The 16,031-nt window shown below is 42.2% G+C and overlaps 1 protein-coding gene across 1 annotated transcript in view; it reads right to left on the bottom strand.

The window, feature by feature from the left end:
* The window catches only part of LOC135298274 (ancylostoma secreted protein-like), a 39,669-nt gene that overhangs the window by 11,920 nt on the left and 11,718 nt on the right, over positions 1-16,031 (bottom strand). Inside the window, exons 8-9 of the mRNA XM_064415880.1 lie at positions 15,642-15,736; positions 13,958-14,046 (exon numbers count right to left, since the gene is read on the bottom strand). Of these exons, the coding sequence (XP_064271950.1) occupies positions 13,958-14,046; positions 15,642-15,736 (184 nt within the window). The remainder of the gene's footprint in view (positions 1-13,957; positions 14,047-15,641; positions 15,737-16,031) is intronic.

The raw sequence follows: 16,031 nt of genomic DNA, 5'->3' as shown, positions 1-16,031 counted from the left end.
TCATATAAACCAAGACACCTTTGCAGTGCTAAGGATGTTGCAAGTGCATATGGAAGACTTCTGCCTTTCCAGATTTTATCTGGAGCCCTGGCAGGACACCCTGGGGAATGTCAGGAAGCTGCAGACTCACAACTGAATTAATGCTTTGAGGAATATGAAAAGCTAAGAGAATTGGGATTGTTCACTCTGGAGAACAGAAGGCTCCAGGGATACTATTAGACCTTTCAGCACCTAAAGGGGAGCCAAGGGAGCTGGAGAGGGACTTTTGGCAAGGTCATGGAGTGACAGGACAAGGGGGGATGACTTCAAACTGATTGAGGGCAGGGTTAAGTTAGACGTTAGGAAGAAATTCTTTACTCAGAGTTTGGTGAGGCCCTGGCAGAAGTTGCCCAGAGAAGCTGTGGCTGCCCCATCCCTGGAAGTGTCCAAGGCCTGGTGGGACAGGGCTGGAGCAACCTGGGATAGGGGAAGGTGTCCTTGCCCATGGCTGGGGGTGGAATGAGATGATCTTTCAGGTCCTTCCCAAACCATTCTGTGATGCAGCAGTTCTGTGATTCTGTGTATAATAATTCACTGTTATGCAGGCATTTATGTGCAACCATGAAACTATAAATTATATCTCTGAAAAGTAAATTGAGATCTAGATCCAAGGACAATTCTATAAATACTGTGACCCAGTTTTATTCCACTCAGTCAGACATTGACCTCATGAAAAGGACATTGGATTTCTCAGTGGTGGCCCTCAGCTGTCCACAGGTTGGCATCATTGATGTCTGTACATGTCCCTGTCCTTGTTGCCAGATGATTCACTTCCTAATGTTCTTTGATTGTATTCTTCATTCTCCTATTTTCTTAGAGCCCATCTCCTCTCTTCCCTCTCACCTCATTATCTCCTTTCCTAATTCCAAATCCCCCTCTGAACTTAGTTTTGCCCCTAGTCTATCCAAACCATGATATTTCTGAGTGTTCCTGTGGCAGTCTTGTCCATATATGGCATTACTGACACAGTAAGTGTGAGTCACTGCAACCCAAACCTCTCTGCCATTTTCCATGCCATATTTATTGTATTTACTTTACCATACCCAGCCACTTGATGTAATTCTATTTTTGCCTGGATTCTTTCAGCTGAACACAAGAAGTTTGCCAGAAGGTTGCATACCAGAGCAGCAGAGTAACAGTTTCACATTTCTGCTTTGGGTATGTAAAGAGAAATGTAAAAGTTTCCTTTTAAGGACTTTGCTGTCACGAGGCCTTTTCATCTCACAGGCTTACTTGATGGAAGTTTGAAATATTAGATGTGTTTTGCCATCAGCACAGCTTCCATGGATTTATGAATTGCTTTTTCAAAAATTTGATTCACAGTTTTTCCCTGGATCCAATGAGGTCAGTAATCAAATGCTCCCTTGGTTCCCTTTATGTTGGAAGTTCCATATCCATCATCCCAATTCTCTTAATGACTTTTGTGTGATGATTATCTTCATGAAGTTGGGTGTTAAAAATCACAGAATCACAGAATTGCAAGGGACATTAAAGACCATGTAGTTCCATATCCATCATGCCAATTCTCTAAATTACTTTTGGGTGATGATTGTCTTAATGAAGTTGGATGTTAAAGTCACAGAATTGCAATAGAATTCTAGTCACAGAATGTAGCTGCAATAGGCAGGGATGAGACCCACTAGAACAGGCCGCTTAGAACCTCATCCTACCTTGCCTTGAGCATTGATCATGGTTCAAAGATTTGTTCAATTATTTCTTTAGGTATTGGTGGAGAATTTCATCAGCCTTGACTCCCCCTCTGTCATCCCACTGTTCTATTGTAGTGAAAACCATTTACGTGGAGGTTTATTGCATTTCCCTGTGTATAAATTTAAATTTCACTGCCTGGATTATCTCCATGTCTGTGTGGCTTTAGAAGATAAATATAAAAAAAAGTTTTACATGTGACATTGTCATATAACAGACCTGCAGATTTCAGTCTCAAAGACCTTCTCCTTGCTTGTCCTTTGCTCTGTGGGAAGCAAAGACTTTGGGTCACTGAAGCCACTGAAGCCAGAGAGTGTAAAGTGTTTACCAGGAAACTTGCCATTTGCCAAAGTAATTTTTCTTTAATATCCCATATTGCAAAAGCAGGCCATTTTTTCATCAGCTCCAAGGATACTGTTAGTGCCAAGCAACAAATCAAAAGGTCTGCTCAGGTTATCAAATGTATATTTACCTTGAAAGAACGTCATCATCTGAGAGCCTGAGTTTTTTAGCAAATTACTACTCCTTTCCTTTCCTTTCCTTTCCCTTCCCTTCCCTTCCCTTCCCTTCCCTTCCCTTCCCTTCCCTTCCCTTCCCTTCCCTTCCCTTCCCTTCCCTTCCCTTCCCTTCCCTTCCCTTCCCTTCCCTTCCCTTCCCTTCCCTTCCCTTCCCTTCCCTTCCCTTCCCTTCCCTTCCCTTCCCTTCCCTTCCCTTCCCTTCCCTTCCCTTCCCTTCCCTTCCCTTCCCTTCCCTTCCCTTCCCTTCCCTTCCCTTCCCTTCCCTTCCCTTCCCTTCCCTTCCCTTCCCTTCCCTTCCCTTCCCTTCCCTTCCCTTCCCTTCCCTTCCCTTCCCTTCCCTTCCCTTCCCTTCCCTTCCCTTCCCTTCCCTTCCCTTCCCTTCCCTTCCCTTCCCTTCCCTTCCCTTCCCTTCCCTTCCCTTCCCTTCCCTTCCCTTCCCTTCCCTTCCCTTCCCTTCCCTTCCCTTCCCTTCCCTTCCCTTCCCTTCCCTTCCCTTCCCTTTCCTTTCCTTTCCTTTCCTTTCCTTTCCTTTCCTTTCCTTTCCTTTCCTTTCCTTTCCTTTCCTTTCCTTTCCTTTCCTTTCCTTTCCTTTCCTTTCCTTTCCTTTCCTTTCCTTTCCTTTCCTTTCCTTTCCTTTCCTTTCCTTTCCTTTCCTTTCCTTTCCTTTCCTTTCCTTTCCTTTCCTTTCCTTTCCTTTCCTTTCCTTTCCTTTCCCTTCTCTCCCTCTCTTTCTCTCTTTCTTGCAGCACTGCTGTGATACCAATTTCCACCAGCTCTGTGGTCACAGTTGGCTGTGATAGCACACCCAAAAAAACTGGGGATCCCAGTTATCACCTAATCCAATTCCATGACTTTTTAAAGTATTTTTTTCCTTTCTACATTTAAATGTCAATGTTTTCTTTTTAAAATCATTGAGCAACTAATACACAAATCTCAACAGTACTTAATTTCTTTGCTTTTACTTTGCTGACCCTCTGCAAACTTTCCATCTGCTCCTTCCCAGTAGCAGGAGTCAGGTGTGAGTGCCTGAGCCCTGGGTATCAGGGACAGAGGCTCACATCTGGATGGAGCTCCAGATTGCAGAGCAATGGGATTGAACTCATCCTTAGAGGAAAACTCCAAGCTGGCACAGGGTGGCTGCCCCATCCCTGGCAGTGTCCAAGGCCAGGTTTGACAGGGCTTGGAGGAGCCTGGGACAGTGGAAGGGGTTTGTAACCAGGTGATCTTTCAGGCCCCTTCCAACCCAAACCATTCCTCTGATATTTTCACTGAACCACAGCCCCTGGTTGGAACCTGGAGCCTCGGGGCTCTGAAGCTTCTTTGCAGAATGACAAAGCACAGAGTGATGAAACTGGCCTAGAAATATTCAGTGTTTTGGTTTACCACCAATAAATTGGTATTTTCATTTGAGGAAAAATGCTTATTTTTAGTGACCCTGGAGCTTCAGCTGCTCAGTTTTCCACCAGAGGGCACTCCTATATTTTCAATGAAGGCAAGTTTGGGAACAAGACTGAGCAGTTTTGTGCGTGCAGTACAATTTCAGCTGTGAGAGGGGAAAATGCAGGAACAGAATGACTTTGTTGCACATCTGGCAGCACTGTCCATCATCTGGGACCTTCCACTGCCACCTGATGTGGCACAGCCAGGCTTCTGAACCTTGTGTGTGTGAGGCTGATGCACAAAAAATAAATAACCAGTTCATACACACAGTGTTTGGTATGGCCCAGTTTAATTAAGGGATCTGTGTCTTCCTCCGGAGGAGCAACAAGGCCACTTGTGTCGCCAGAACTGTTACCAAATTTCAGTATTTTCAGTGGAATATTCCATCCCATGCACAGTCCTGTGGTTTTATCTTCACTCATAAAAATCCACATTGTTATAAAAATTAAGCCACTGCCACAGTTGATGCAGCTTGGGTTGATTTTGTAGTTTTGGTACTCAGCAGTTTACATCAAAACACAAAGTGAAAAGCTATCTGCAGTCAAATCTGTAAACACTGAAGAATCTGTTGGCTTAGCTGGACTGTGTTCCTGTCAGAGATACATATTATATGTATACCCATATGTGTGTGTATATATATCCCTATCATATATTACAGGGCTTTTAAACCCCCTTTTTTAGCTCTTAGAATGATTTTCAGTAATTAAGGTAATATACTTGAATGAAGAAAACCCAGGCACTTTGTTTACTGACAAAAGAAAAGAAATTTCTTTCTCACTGATGAAAGAAGAGAAAGCATGATTTTGTGGAGATAAAAATTTAAAAAGCCAAGGCTCTGAATAAAATGTTTCAGAAAATTAGTAGTTTGCTTTATTTATGCATACAAGAGTAAACTAAATTTCTGAATAGTCTCTCAAGTCTGAATTACTTCCTAAATATATATTCAATCAAGTTCATTCTTTAGTCACTGAAATAGTTGGAAAAGGCAGTTTAAGGAGGAAATAAGATTTTCTGGTAATTAGACCAAAATATAGATGAACAGGGTAAACAGAGATTGGGATTATGATGCATTGAGCAGTTTAGAGGTTCTAGCATCATGTGAAAAGTGACAGATTCTTGCAGCTGCTCATAAACTGATCAGGTAAATACTTTTCCCTTCCTCTTAAGTCAGAGAGGACGAACAGCCTGGAATCAGACTGTCACACTCAGCTCTGTTCCAAGGAAACATCTCTGTTAAACTGCACCCAGATGAGACAACTCAGGGCAGAGCCAGGCTGAGCTAACTCAGGTGTAAGCATGTGTTATTTCTTCAATCCTTCCTTCTCACTTGTATTTTTCCTATGGACACCTTTGGCATGGTTTCTGCCTGCCACAGTGTTTTTCCCCTCCAGCTGATTATAGATCTGCATTCCATGGCTGTATAAAGGTGACTTTGGCTGCCTGGTTATGTGGTGACTCCTCTCCCCTGTGCTCCAGCAAATTCATCAGGCACTATCTTCTCTGGCCAAATCCATCATTCCTAATGTAATCAGAGAACAAGAATATGGAACTCCTATGAATGTGTGGTGTAGCAGATGACCTCTGTGCCTTCAGGATTTGAATGTGGGGAAACTGGTTCATCTAATGGGAGCAGTCACTTCAATCCTCTGCAGTGTTTTGTGACTGCTTATCTTAAATACTTTTTAAACTTCTTTTGACCCACTGCAGAAAATGTCTCAGTGCTTAACTGACTGCATCTCCACTATTCTCTTCCTGGTTTTTGATCCAGAACCCTTTTTCTCTGCAGACCCCTCACCTTCCAGCTCCACCCCAGCCAGGCCTGCTGTCATCCAAATCAACCTCACTGCAGCTCCAGGTCTCTTGAGTCTGCAGATGGTGAGGAAAACCTGTCCCTGCCAGAGCATGATCCAGACTTCTAGAGTGGCATTTTACTCATCAGGTCTCTGCTTCAAAGCCATTCTCCTTATGCTGCCTTTAGAGGTAATAGAGGTACTTCTACACCTGTAGGTCTGTATTTCACCTTTTCTTCTCAGAGCAGATGCCCAAAACAGGATGGATGAGCAGATAAGGCAAATCATTGCCTTGGCATCACCAAGAATTTTTTTTAAAGCACTGTATGAGTCAAGTAAGTCACTGTTCTATATCTCTTTTCAGGTAAGGTTGAGGAAAACAATTGTTTGGGGGAGATGTAATAATATGCATGGTATAATTTGTCTGTGATAACTTTTTGGGTCTTAAGGCCATTGGTTTCGCTCTGGTCAGGAGAGCTGAACTCTGCTTCTTGAACCATGTCTTCCAAGATGCTGAAGGTCCTTTGGAATTATTAACCTGTCAAACATACCAAGGCTTTTCTGAAAGGTAATGCTGTTTGGTCTAAGACAAAATGGTGTCAAGGATTAAGATTATAAAGGCAAAGAAACCTTTTTAGTGCTCAGACCTGTGTTCTGACTCTGTGTAACCTGTCACAACAGACAGACATGAAAAAAAGAATAGATGGAACAGTTTAAGAGGAAAATCTATTTTAAAACTCCTGAAATTAAGAATTGATTCAGGTCATGCAGTGGAGAAAGGATTTACTTGTCCTGCTGTAGAATGCCATCAGTGATGTACTAACAGTGTGTAGGTATCCTCTGGAATACACAGGGAAGGTGTTAGACTGCAATGGACACATGATTCATCTTCTCATCAGAGTGTTCCCTTTGGAGCCTGTTTGATGGTGTCTCCACAGGGTCTGCAGGAATGATTAAAATGGGCTGTGTTTCCTCTGTGAGAAGCAATGCAAAATCACATCTCTCCACTTCTTCAGCTCTTAACTACTCACAGCTCCCTCATGCACATGTGCAGACTTGTGTACACACAACTCCCATTCCTGCCTGGATCTCAGGGCTGTTTTGAGTGTGCACTGCTGTGTCGATGTGTTTCCTGGTCATGAAGAGGGACAATAGTGCACACACCATATGTATTCCATATATGTAGAATATTCAGGCATGCTGCACACACCATGTATGTTCCATATATGTGGAATATTCACGCATGCTCCACAATTGCTGTTTTATCTTTGAAACACGCCTACTGCTTCCCCAGAAATGTGTGGAGACACTCATTCATTTTGATATTCCTGAGGTTTTCATGGGCAAACTCATTTGCTTTGTTGAACCCAGCAGTTGTGTGGTCCATCTTGGCTAAGCAGAGCCTTCAGTGCTCAACCTGTACAATCTTGTTTCATTCTTGTTAAGTGGTAATGGGTGGGCTAGCTAGTTATTATGGTTTAGCCTAAATGGCCTTGTTATTTGCTGCTATTTCCTTAAACTGAGCAGAAAGGTATCCTATGCATTGTGTATCACCTCCTGGCAGGATGAGCCTCTTGCTCCCACCCACTTCCTGCAAAGCAGGTCTGATGCTGCAGTTCATGAAGTGAACAAAGACAGCAGGGGCTCAGGGGAGATGCTTTATGCAGAGGATAAGATCAGGCTCAGACACCGAGCTGCTTGGGGCGATGCATTATTAAATGCTATCTACTGATACACTCCTTCTGCAGAAGCCGATTAATGACATCCCACTTTATTATTCCTTATCTTTCATCTCCACCTTGTTTCACAGATGTAGCCAGCAGTACACAGCACTAACCAGAGACCCGTGGCACTCATTAGATGGTGGCTGCTCCTCACAAGTGCCATCAGACATGCAATTCCCATCTCCGATTTTGCTAACGATGCTGGTTAACGCTTTGCTGCGTTGCTGTTCAGGCAACCTAGACAACATGGTCTTGTCAGTCTCAAACTAGCTTATCTTTTACTTATTGTTTCCTTTGACACCCTCCTCTGATAAAATGGGAGATAAACACATGACAGAGCCTGCAATGTATTCCTCTGGCACTAAAATCCTAGCAGTAGCTCTGTAGAGGGGCTTCATCTAACGAGTGCTTTTTTGACCTGTTTTCTCTTTTGTTCGAGCATTGCAGCTGCAGACCTTAAGGCACGTTTCAACCAGAAACACAATCTTGTTTAGCTGCTACCTGTACCTCAGGAAGTGTTGTGTCTTTGTGTGAATGTGGGTGTTTAATTCCAGCAGCTACATGGTACAGGGAAGCCAAGCACATCCAGTTGCCTAAGGTCCTGCTTTTAGTTTTGATGCTGTGATTAGAGGACAGCAGTTACTCCCTCTAAGAGGAAACTAACCAGAGGAATATTTTTCTGTTGGGTTAGTGTCCTGGTTTATGTCAGCAAGAGTTAATCAGGCACAAGGACACTTTTCTTGAAGACAGATAAAACTGCCTTGGTTACTTATCCCAACCAGATATGGATTTGGTGAGGGGGGAGAAAAGGGGTGGATTAGGGAAAGGTAGCATCTTCTTAGTGTTGGTGGCAATGGTGTGAGTCTTGTGTGACCAAAGACTCAAGGTCTGTCCCTCATCCCAAGGCTGCACCTGATCCTGGGAGCTCTATGTTCACCACCAAACCATGGCCCTAAGCACCACATCTTCACATTTTTTGTGATTTCATAATTTCCCTGGGTAGTTTGTTCCAATGCTTGATCATTCTTTCAGTTAATAAATTTTTGCCAATATCTAATCTAAACCTACCCTGGCAAAACTTGACATTTCCTCTTGTCCTGAATTGTCCTGCATTATTTCTTTCTGTGGCTGGCTGTGTCAGTACCAGCCAGGCTGTGGATCATTTTCTGCCAGGTTAAGAAGTGAGATCAGTTCAGTAAGGAGGAAATTTGGTGGCACTGGGGATGGTCTTCCTCTTCCAACCTGTGTAACCCACCTCAGGTAACTTCACTTCTGTGGTGAGCATTAACAGCAAAACTTATGGGAAAATTGAGACCAATTTTTTGATACTAAATGATAATCCCAGCAAACTATGGGCAAATGCATTATTGGCAGAGTAATAAACAGGCAGTGCTTGACACTTTAAGCTGAGAAAGTAAGAAGTTTTTTATTAACATATTACAGCAATAGCTGGTTTGTGGACAGGCTGAGACTGAGATTAAAGGATCCCTACAGACAGCTCAGGGAGAAATACAGCTGCTTAAATCCAAATGTGTGGTCCTAACTGCCTCTGATAGCACTCTGCCATGCCTAGGGAATCTTTAACCCTTGTGTATACCCCAGCATGGAGGGAGGAGAAGGATTAAAACTTTGATTCTTATTAAATTGAAATAGGTCACTTCTTGCTCAGTCATTTGTTGCAATTAGCATCTAATTTGGAGATTCTTTCCTCTTGTGTAAATCACTGTGTGGGCAGCCTGGGTGCCAAACAGAGGATTTCAGGGTGCAAACCATCAGATTCTGGAGCATTTCTTAAATCAGCTGGGGCACAGATGTTCTCAGGCCCCTCTATGATCTCAAAATGCTTCTCCTGAGAAACCTGACGATTTCTTTTCCAGCTACAAAATGATAAAATTATAAGCTACAAACATATAAAACTATCTAGAGATTATTTCTGTTTTTTGGGTTTTTTTTTAAATTTTATCTTTCTTACATGTTCAGCAATCTGATACAGCAGAGCAGATGGACAGTGACATAGAGTCAGAAAATCCATCTGAAAATGGCCCAGTTAGAATTAGTACAATGTTAATTTCTTAACTGTATAACACTTGTCTAAAAAGCTTATCTGTGGCTAAATGTTGCAGAGAAAATCAATAAGGATTATCTCCATACAAGGAGAAAAGGCAGCACCTTTCTGCTCAGATGATTAATATTTCAAGTGCAACAGTCCCATTTTTTTAAGGTCATTATAAAGGACATCAAATCTAGAGGAAGAAGAAATTCAGTTCTGCTTGCCACAAAATTTTTCCAGCTGCCATTAAGAGACATTCTCTTTGTAATGGCAGGAAACAGGACACTGCCTTGGCTGAATTGTCCACATCAACATGTTCCTCTTAAACCACTGCACAAGTGAGATGATTCTTGCACTCAGAGCAGAACTTATTCCAAATTAATCCTTGGTCAGGAAGTTGCACAAGGTAGGTCCCCTCTAACTGAATTTGTCCTATCCTATCCTATCCTATCCTATCCTATCCTATCCTATCCTATCCTATCCTATCCTATCCATCTTGTGTACTTTTCCACAGTGAACCAGGAAGTCCATCATGTGGGACATAATTCAGGCCCCGTCCCAGAGCAGCCAGCTCTCTGCAAGGAACTCCCTCAGGAATAGGTGAGAAGGGGGAATGGGAAATAATCCCTTTCCACAGGCCTTTTAATGGAATCTCCTTGTTTGCTCTGGATCCTTGCTAAAGGTAGGCAGAGTGTCGAGGGTATCTCCTTGAAAGGTGGAAGGAAGCAGGAACAGGATGTGCGGGAGGAAAGCTGCTCTGCTGTGGGGATCTCAGTGATGACAGGAGCTGTCAGGGGCAAGGCAAACTGCCTTGCAATATGTTAGCCATATTATAGTGACTTTTAAGTCTTTTACCAGCACTGATTGCAACATGGCACTTTGGTATCATAGTCAGTCACTAAATATTTCTCATGCTCTAGAAACATCGATAGCTGGGCCTCACATAAAGTAGTGGTCTTAGAGCACACAGCACAAGATTGTGTTTCCATACATTTCTGGAATATCTCTAGTGAGGGAGACTCTACCCCTCTCTGGTCTCTGTTCAGTGCTTGGTCACTGCACAGGAAAGAAGTTCTTCCTCCTGTCCAGGTGGAACTCACTGGGATCAGTCCCTGCCCGTTCCTCTGGTGCCATTGCTGGGCCCTGGAGCAGAGCCTGGGCCCTGCTCGGAGCCCTCCCTGCACACAGGGACACCCAGGGCTGAGGGCCCCTCTCAGCTGTGTCTCCTCTCCAGGCTGAACAGCCCCAGCTCCCTCAGCCTTTCCCTGTCAGGGATAGGCTCCAGTCCCTTCATCACCCTCCACCAAACCCACTCCAGGAGCTCCATGTCTCTCTTGTCCCAGTGAGCCCAGAACTGGACACAGCACTCCAGATGTGTTTCATCAGGTCTTCTTGTTCACAGGGCACACTCCTGGGTTATGGACATCTTGTCATCCACCAAGACCCTGAGATGCCAAAGGTCTCTGTCTCCTCCCCAGCTCAGAAGCATCCATGGATGTGTGTGTTCAGCTGCATGGATGTGCCGTATTTTAGTACTTTCATCTGAACCACCAAGTTTGTTACCTAAACCATCACAACATCTCATCTGAGTGACTCACTGAAGAGAGTTTGTTTTGGCAAGATCAATACATGAAGGATCCATGCTGATATGGTTACAAAATGACAGGTAAAAAATTTGTTCCATTATCTTCCTGGAGATCTGAATTAGGCTTATGGACCTTTATGTCCTGGGTCACATGTGTGATGATTAATTTTTACCTTATTTACACTACTTTTTTCCTCTTATGAGTGACTGAGAAATGAATTCTTGTTGCTTGGCTTGCAGAAATCACTACAGCAAAGACATTGAGGGGCTGGAGTGTATCCAGAGGAGGGAACAGAGCTGGGGAAGGGTCTGGAGCACAGGTCTGACGAGGAGCAGCTGAGGGAGCTGGGGAGGCTCAGCCTGGAGAAAAGGAGGCTCAGGGGTGATTTTCTGGCTCTCCACAACTTCCTATAAAGAGGTTGTAGCCATGTGGAGGTCAGTCTTTGCTTCTAGATAACAAACAGGACAAGAGGAAATGGCTTCAAGCCGTGCCAAGAGAGGTTTAGATTGGACATTGGCAAAAAATTTCTTCACAGAAGGGGTTGTCAAGCATTGGAACAGGCTACTCAGGGAAGTGTTGGAGTCACCACCCCTGGAAGTGCTCAAGAAATATGCAGTTCTGATTCTTAGGGACATGGTTTAGTGATGGTTTAGTGACAGGTAAACATTTGGACTCGATGCTCTTAAGAGTTCTTTTCCAGCCTTAATGATGCTATGATTTCTTGACCCATTATTCATGGTAAAGGAGTTTTTGTGAGTGAGGGTAATAGCTCTGCCCACTTTCTTATTGATAACAACACTGGATTAATTATTGCAACATAATCATTCTTATTTGGACTTGTGCTAGTTATTTCAGAGTGTATTAAGTCATGTTCCAGCACTCACACCTCTGTCCTGGCATTCCTTAATTTACTTTTAGAGCTGTCTCCAGCTGAGAGGGCAGTGTGACATGGAGGGGAAAAGTGGTGGAGATGAATGAGGAAAAATCCCAACCCAAATAATAAGCACTTTGAGTTGTGAAATTCAACTTTTAACTTAATACTTGTCTTTCACACTAGAAGAAACGCCACTGGAATGAAAGAGTCAAATGTGTGATGAAATTATTCTGTGCCAAGGGCTCTGGGACTTGCAATCTTGATTATGACAGCAGCTTCCTTACTAAAAGGGGACTGGAATGTGCAACCTCTTTAAGGTGAGACTGAAATAATATTTAACCCCATTGTTAACTGCACAGAAAAACACCTGTATCCCAAAGGTCACCGAGTGGGGATTGAAGGTTATTTATGAAAATTGTTATTTCTCTCTGAAGGGGAGTCTGATGGAGGTTTGCTTGCCTGACTTCTGCTTTTGCTTAGGAAATCTTCTCACATAACCTGATTCTGCTCATGCTGCTAAATATTTAGGCTCCCTTCAACACCTAATGCTAATAAAGTCACAACTTTGGTGAAGTTTAGAAAATTTTATTTCATGGTAATAAGAATGAAAATTATGATGAACTGGTCAGTGAAGAATGAGTAATTTAATGACTGATACAGCGAAAGAACATATTAAAAAAATTGAAACACATGTCTACTTGTTATGAAAAATAAATTTTCCAAATCCAGGGACCTTTGACTATATGTTATTGTGAATTAAGCCCTTTTCTCAGTCTTTTTCTTTACAAGACAAGTTTGGTTACCTGTATTTAAATGCAATCTTACACTATAAACAGGATTTTTAATTTAAATTAACTATATTTGGTGTGGTTTTTTGGGGGTATTTTTTGTGTTTTTTCACAACTGAGCATTTTACAGTAGAACATATGTCAGCAACAGATTCTAAACCAGAATAGATCTACAGGAAACTGCTCTGCTCTCCTAATTTCTTTTAAGAATTACATATTTCAAGCAATCCTGTTTATCTTCTGGTCCTGTTAACAGTACAATAGTTTAAAATTTCAATCAAGTTAAAAGTAGTTACATGACCAAGCACTATCCATCTATGCCAAGAACATAATAAACATATGGAGACACAGACCTTTAAAAAAATGTTTATTTGATAACATTTTGGGAAAAGAAAGATGAGAAAAGCTAATAATTAAATATATCTGGCAAACAAACAACAAATTTAAATTAAAATTTCTACCATGCTCTAGACCATTATATAAATAGAATATGTACATCATCCTACAGATCTTTCTGGTGTGAGTCACTGTACTGAAGCCAGTCCTTCTGCATATGTTGGAGAGGCAGGATGGAATCAGTGTTGGTGGAAGAATTCATTAAGGAGATGGATGTCCAGGAAGGTAAAAATTGAGCCTGTTCTTTTATCCCAGTTTTGCATTGACAGGAGCAGAGCAGTGGACTTCACGAAGCTCTGGGCACATCCTGGACACTGTGCCAGGAATGTGGGAAAAAAGCATCTTCAAACTTTCAAGGCTTGGCTGAAAATTATTTGAAACACAAAATTAATCATGAGTGGGAAGTGAAAACCCGCATCATGTCCTTTCAGAATAATTTTTGAACAATATTTTCTCTGTAATGTTTTCTTCTCTGTTGCCATTTACTCCCCAGAAGCATCCAAACCACTAATATGACCACATGTAGAAAATAAATGGCTTTCTCAAGGAGAATTCTTACATATCCAAAAAGGTGTTTTAAAGCTTTCTTTATCCTACAGCCTGTGATGAGAATTTGGTTGATTCAATAACAGAAGATATGAATTAAATCTTGCATTGTGAGACTTAGCTCATATGTTTTTATTTCCTATCAGAATTCTAAAAAGTCAGGTTTGCCACTTGCTCTTATCAAGAGTGTTGCTACTTCCATTTGATCTGCCACCGTTGTTTAAAGGATGAAGAAGAGAAAAAAAAAAAGTAAAGAAGTCCCCTCCTTCCCTAGGATTTCTTAGGTTCAAGGATGAGATTTATCTCTCCTGGGCATGGAAAAGTGTTATTTCACCTAGGTAAAGCAGACAGCATGGTGAAATGTGATTCTTTGTTAGTGCTTCTGGCCTAGTATTTCAGGAAATAATTTTAAAAATCAGTATGCATAAATTAATTGTTGTTTAGGGTTTTTTTAAGTGTCAACTTTACCCATGTCACAATTAAAATGCTTGGAACTTACTGCATAATCCATCCTCACAAGCATTGGGGCAATCCCCACAGGGCTCTCCTTCCTTGTAGGGTGTCTTCATTGATCTTATTAGGTTTCCCCTGAAACATCAATGTTACCAACATCAGCTATGAAGTCACTACACCACATCTGAGAGGAAAATTAAATTATAAAGATGTTTAGATTTACACTCAGTTACCTATGTTACTCAAGGTTACATTTATGCTTGGTCCTTGGTTATATGTAAATTTTTTCATGTGTGCTGGGTTTATTTGGAAATGCTTTGGCAATGGGCAGAGAGGGGGAGGAATTTTCAAGGGTGGCTTTTGTGGGAAGACACCAGAGGCTGTCTCTGCTCCAGACAGGGCCAGAGTTGGCCAGCTCCAAGCTGGACCCATGTGATGGTGATTGTGGCTCTGTGGTAACACATTCAGTGGAGGGTAAATTCTGCATGCAACAGCAACCAGAAGAAAGGAGTGAGAATACATGAGAGCAATCACTCTGCAGACACCCAGGTCAGTGAAGGAGAGGCTGGAGGTGCCCCAGGCACCTGAGCTGAGGTTCCCTGGTGCAGCCCATGGAGAGGCAGCTGTGCCCCTGCAGCCCATGGATGCCCATGGGGATGCAAAGATCCACCTGCAACCTGTGGAGGATGCCTGAAGGAGGCTGTGATCCCATGGGAAGCCATCACTGGATCAGGCTCCTGACTGGACTTGTGACCCTGTGGGGGACACACATTGCAGCAGTCCAGTCCTGAGGGAATGGAAGCATGGAAGGAATCCATGCTGGAGCAGTTTAGGAGGAACTGCAGCCTGTGGGAAGGACCCACACTGAAGTTCATGGAGGTCTCTCTCCAGTGAGAAGGACCCACAATGGAGAGGGGGAAGAGCAAGGGGAGGAAGGAGTGGCAGAAATGGCACGTGATGAACTGACCAGAGCCCCCAGTCCCATCCCATTGTGCTGCTGAGGGGGAGGAGGCAGAGAAAATCAGGAGTCCAGCTGAGCTTGGGAAGAAGGTCATGGCTGGTAGAAGGCACTTAAGGTTTGGTTTTACTTATTATTATCCTAGTCTGATTTGATTAGTCACAAATGAAGTTAATTTTCCCAAGATGAGTCTCTTTTTTCCATGACAGTATTTGGTAATGAAATCCCCTGACCTCATCCTCACTCATGAACTTTTTGCCATATTTTTTAATTACTCCATCCTGTTGAGAAGAGTCAGAGAGGCTGAGTGAGCTACTGAGGATCAGTCAAGTTCAACCCACAACAAGGTATTGTGAATGTAGAAATTAATTTTAGGCACTATTTGAAATCATCATTTTACCTTAACATTCCTGTTAAAGTATTTTGGTATTAAATGTAGTCTTCACTATACTGTACTGTACATATTGGTATGCCTTTCTGAACTGACATTTCAAGTAGAATGTGCAAAATATTTATTTCTAATTAACTATTGTGAAAATTAAGATTTTTAGGCAAGTGACATTTAATCTGAAAATTGGTGTCCCTTTTAAATATTTTATGCCTTTCCTTGTTTGACAACTCTTTTCATGAGTGTGTTTCTGTCCTTTCATATTCCTAATACAGTCTTCCAACCTGTTTCTCAGTTATTTGTGATGTGCCCTGATACAAATTTCACCAACTCCTGACTAATTTTGATAATGTAACAAGTACCAAAATCAGAATCAATACGTACGCGGGGCAGTACTGGCAGACATAAAAGTAACTGTACGTTGTGTTGCTGCAGAAGGAGAAACCACATCCAACCTTGTAAGAATTGTGCCAAACCATCTGTAGGTATAAGAATAAATATCATGGGAGTATGAAAAATATGCATTTAAAAGTCATTTAAATACAATATGCATCACAGAAATGTGCAATGATGTTAAGTCACTTTATTTACATTTTATGGTAAAAATATGAGCCCCACGTTACTGAAAATCTGCTTTCACCCCTATTCAACCAAAGAATATTGGGAATATAACAATAATAATTCAAGACACATGTTTATAAAACTTTTAATTTTGTCTTTATGCCTGCATTCAATTGAAACTGTTAATGTAGGAATGATGATGTAAAATTCTGT

Source organism: Passer domesticus, chromosome 3 (genome assembly GCF_036417665.1).
Source record: "Passer domesticus isolate bPasDom1 chromosome 3, bPasDom1.hap1, whole genome shotgun sequence".
NCBI lineage: Eukaryota > Metazoa > Chordata > Aves > Passeriformes > Passeridae > Passer > Passer domesticus.
Note: the sequence above shows the minus strand (reverse complement) of the source record. Positions and strands in the feature narration are given on the sequence as shown.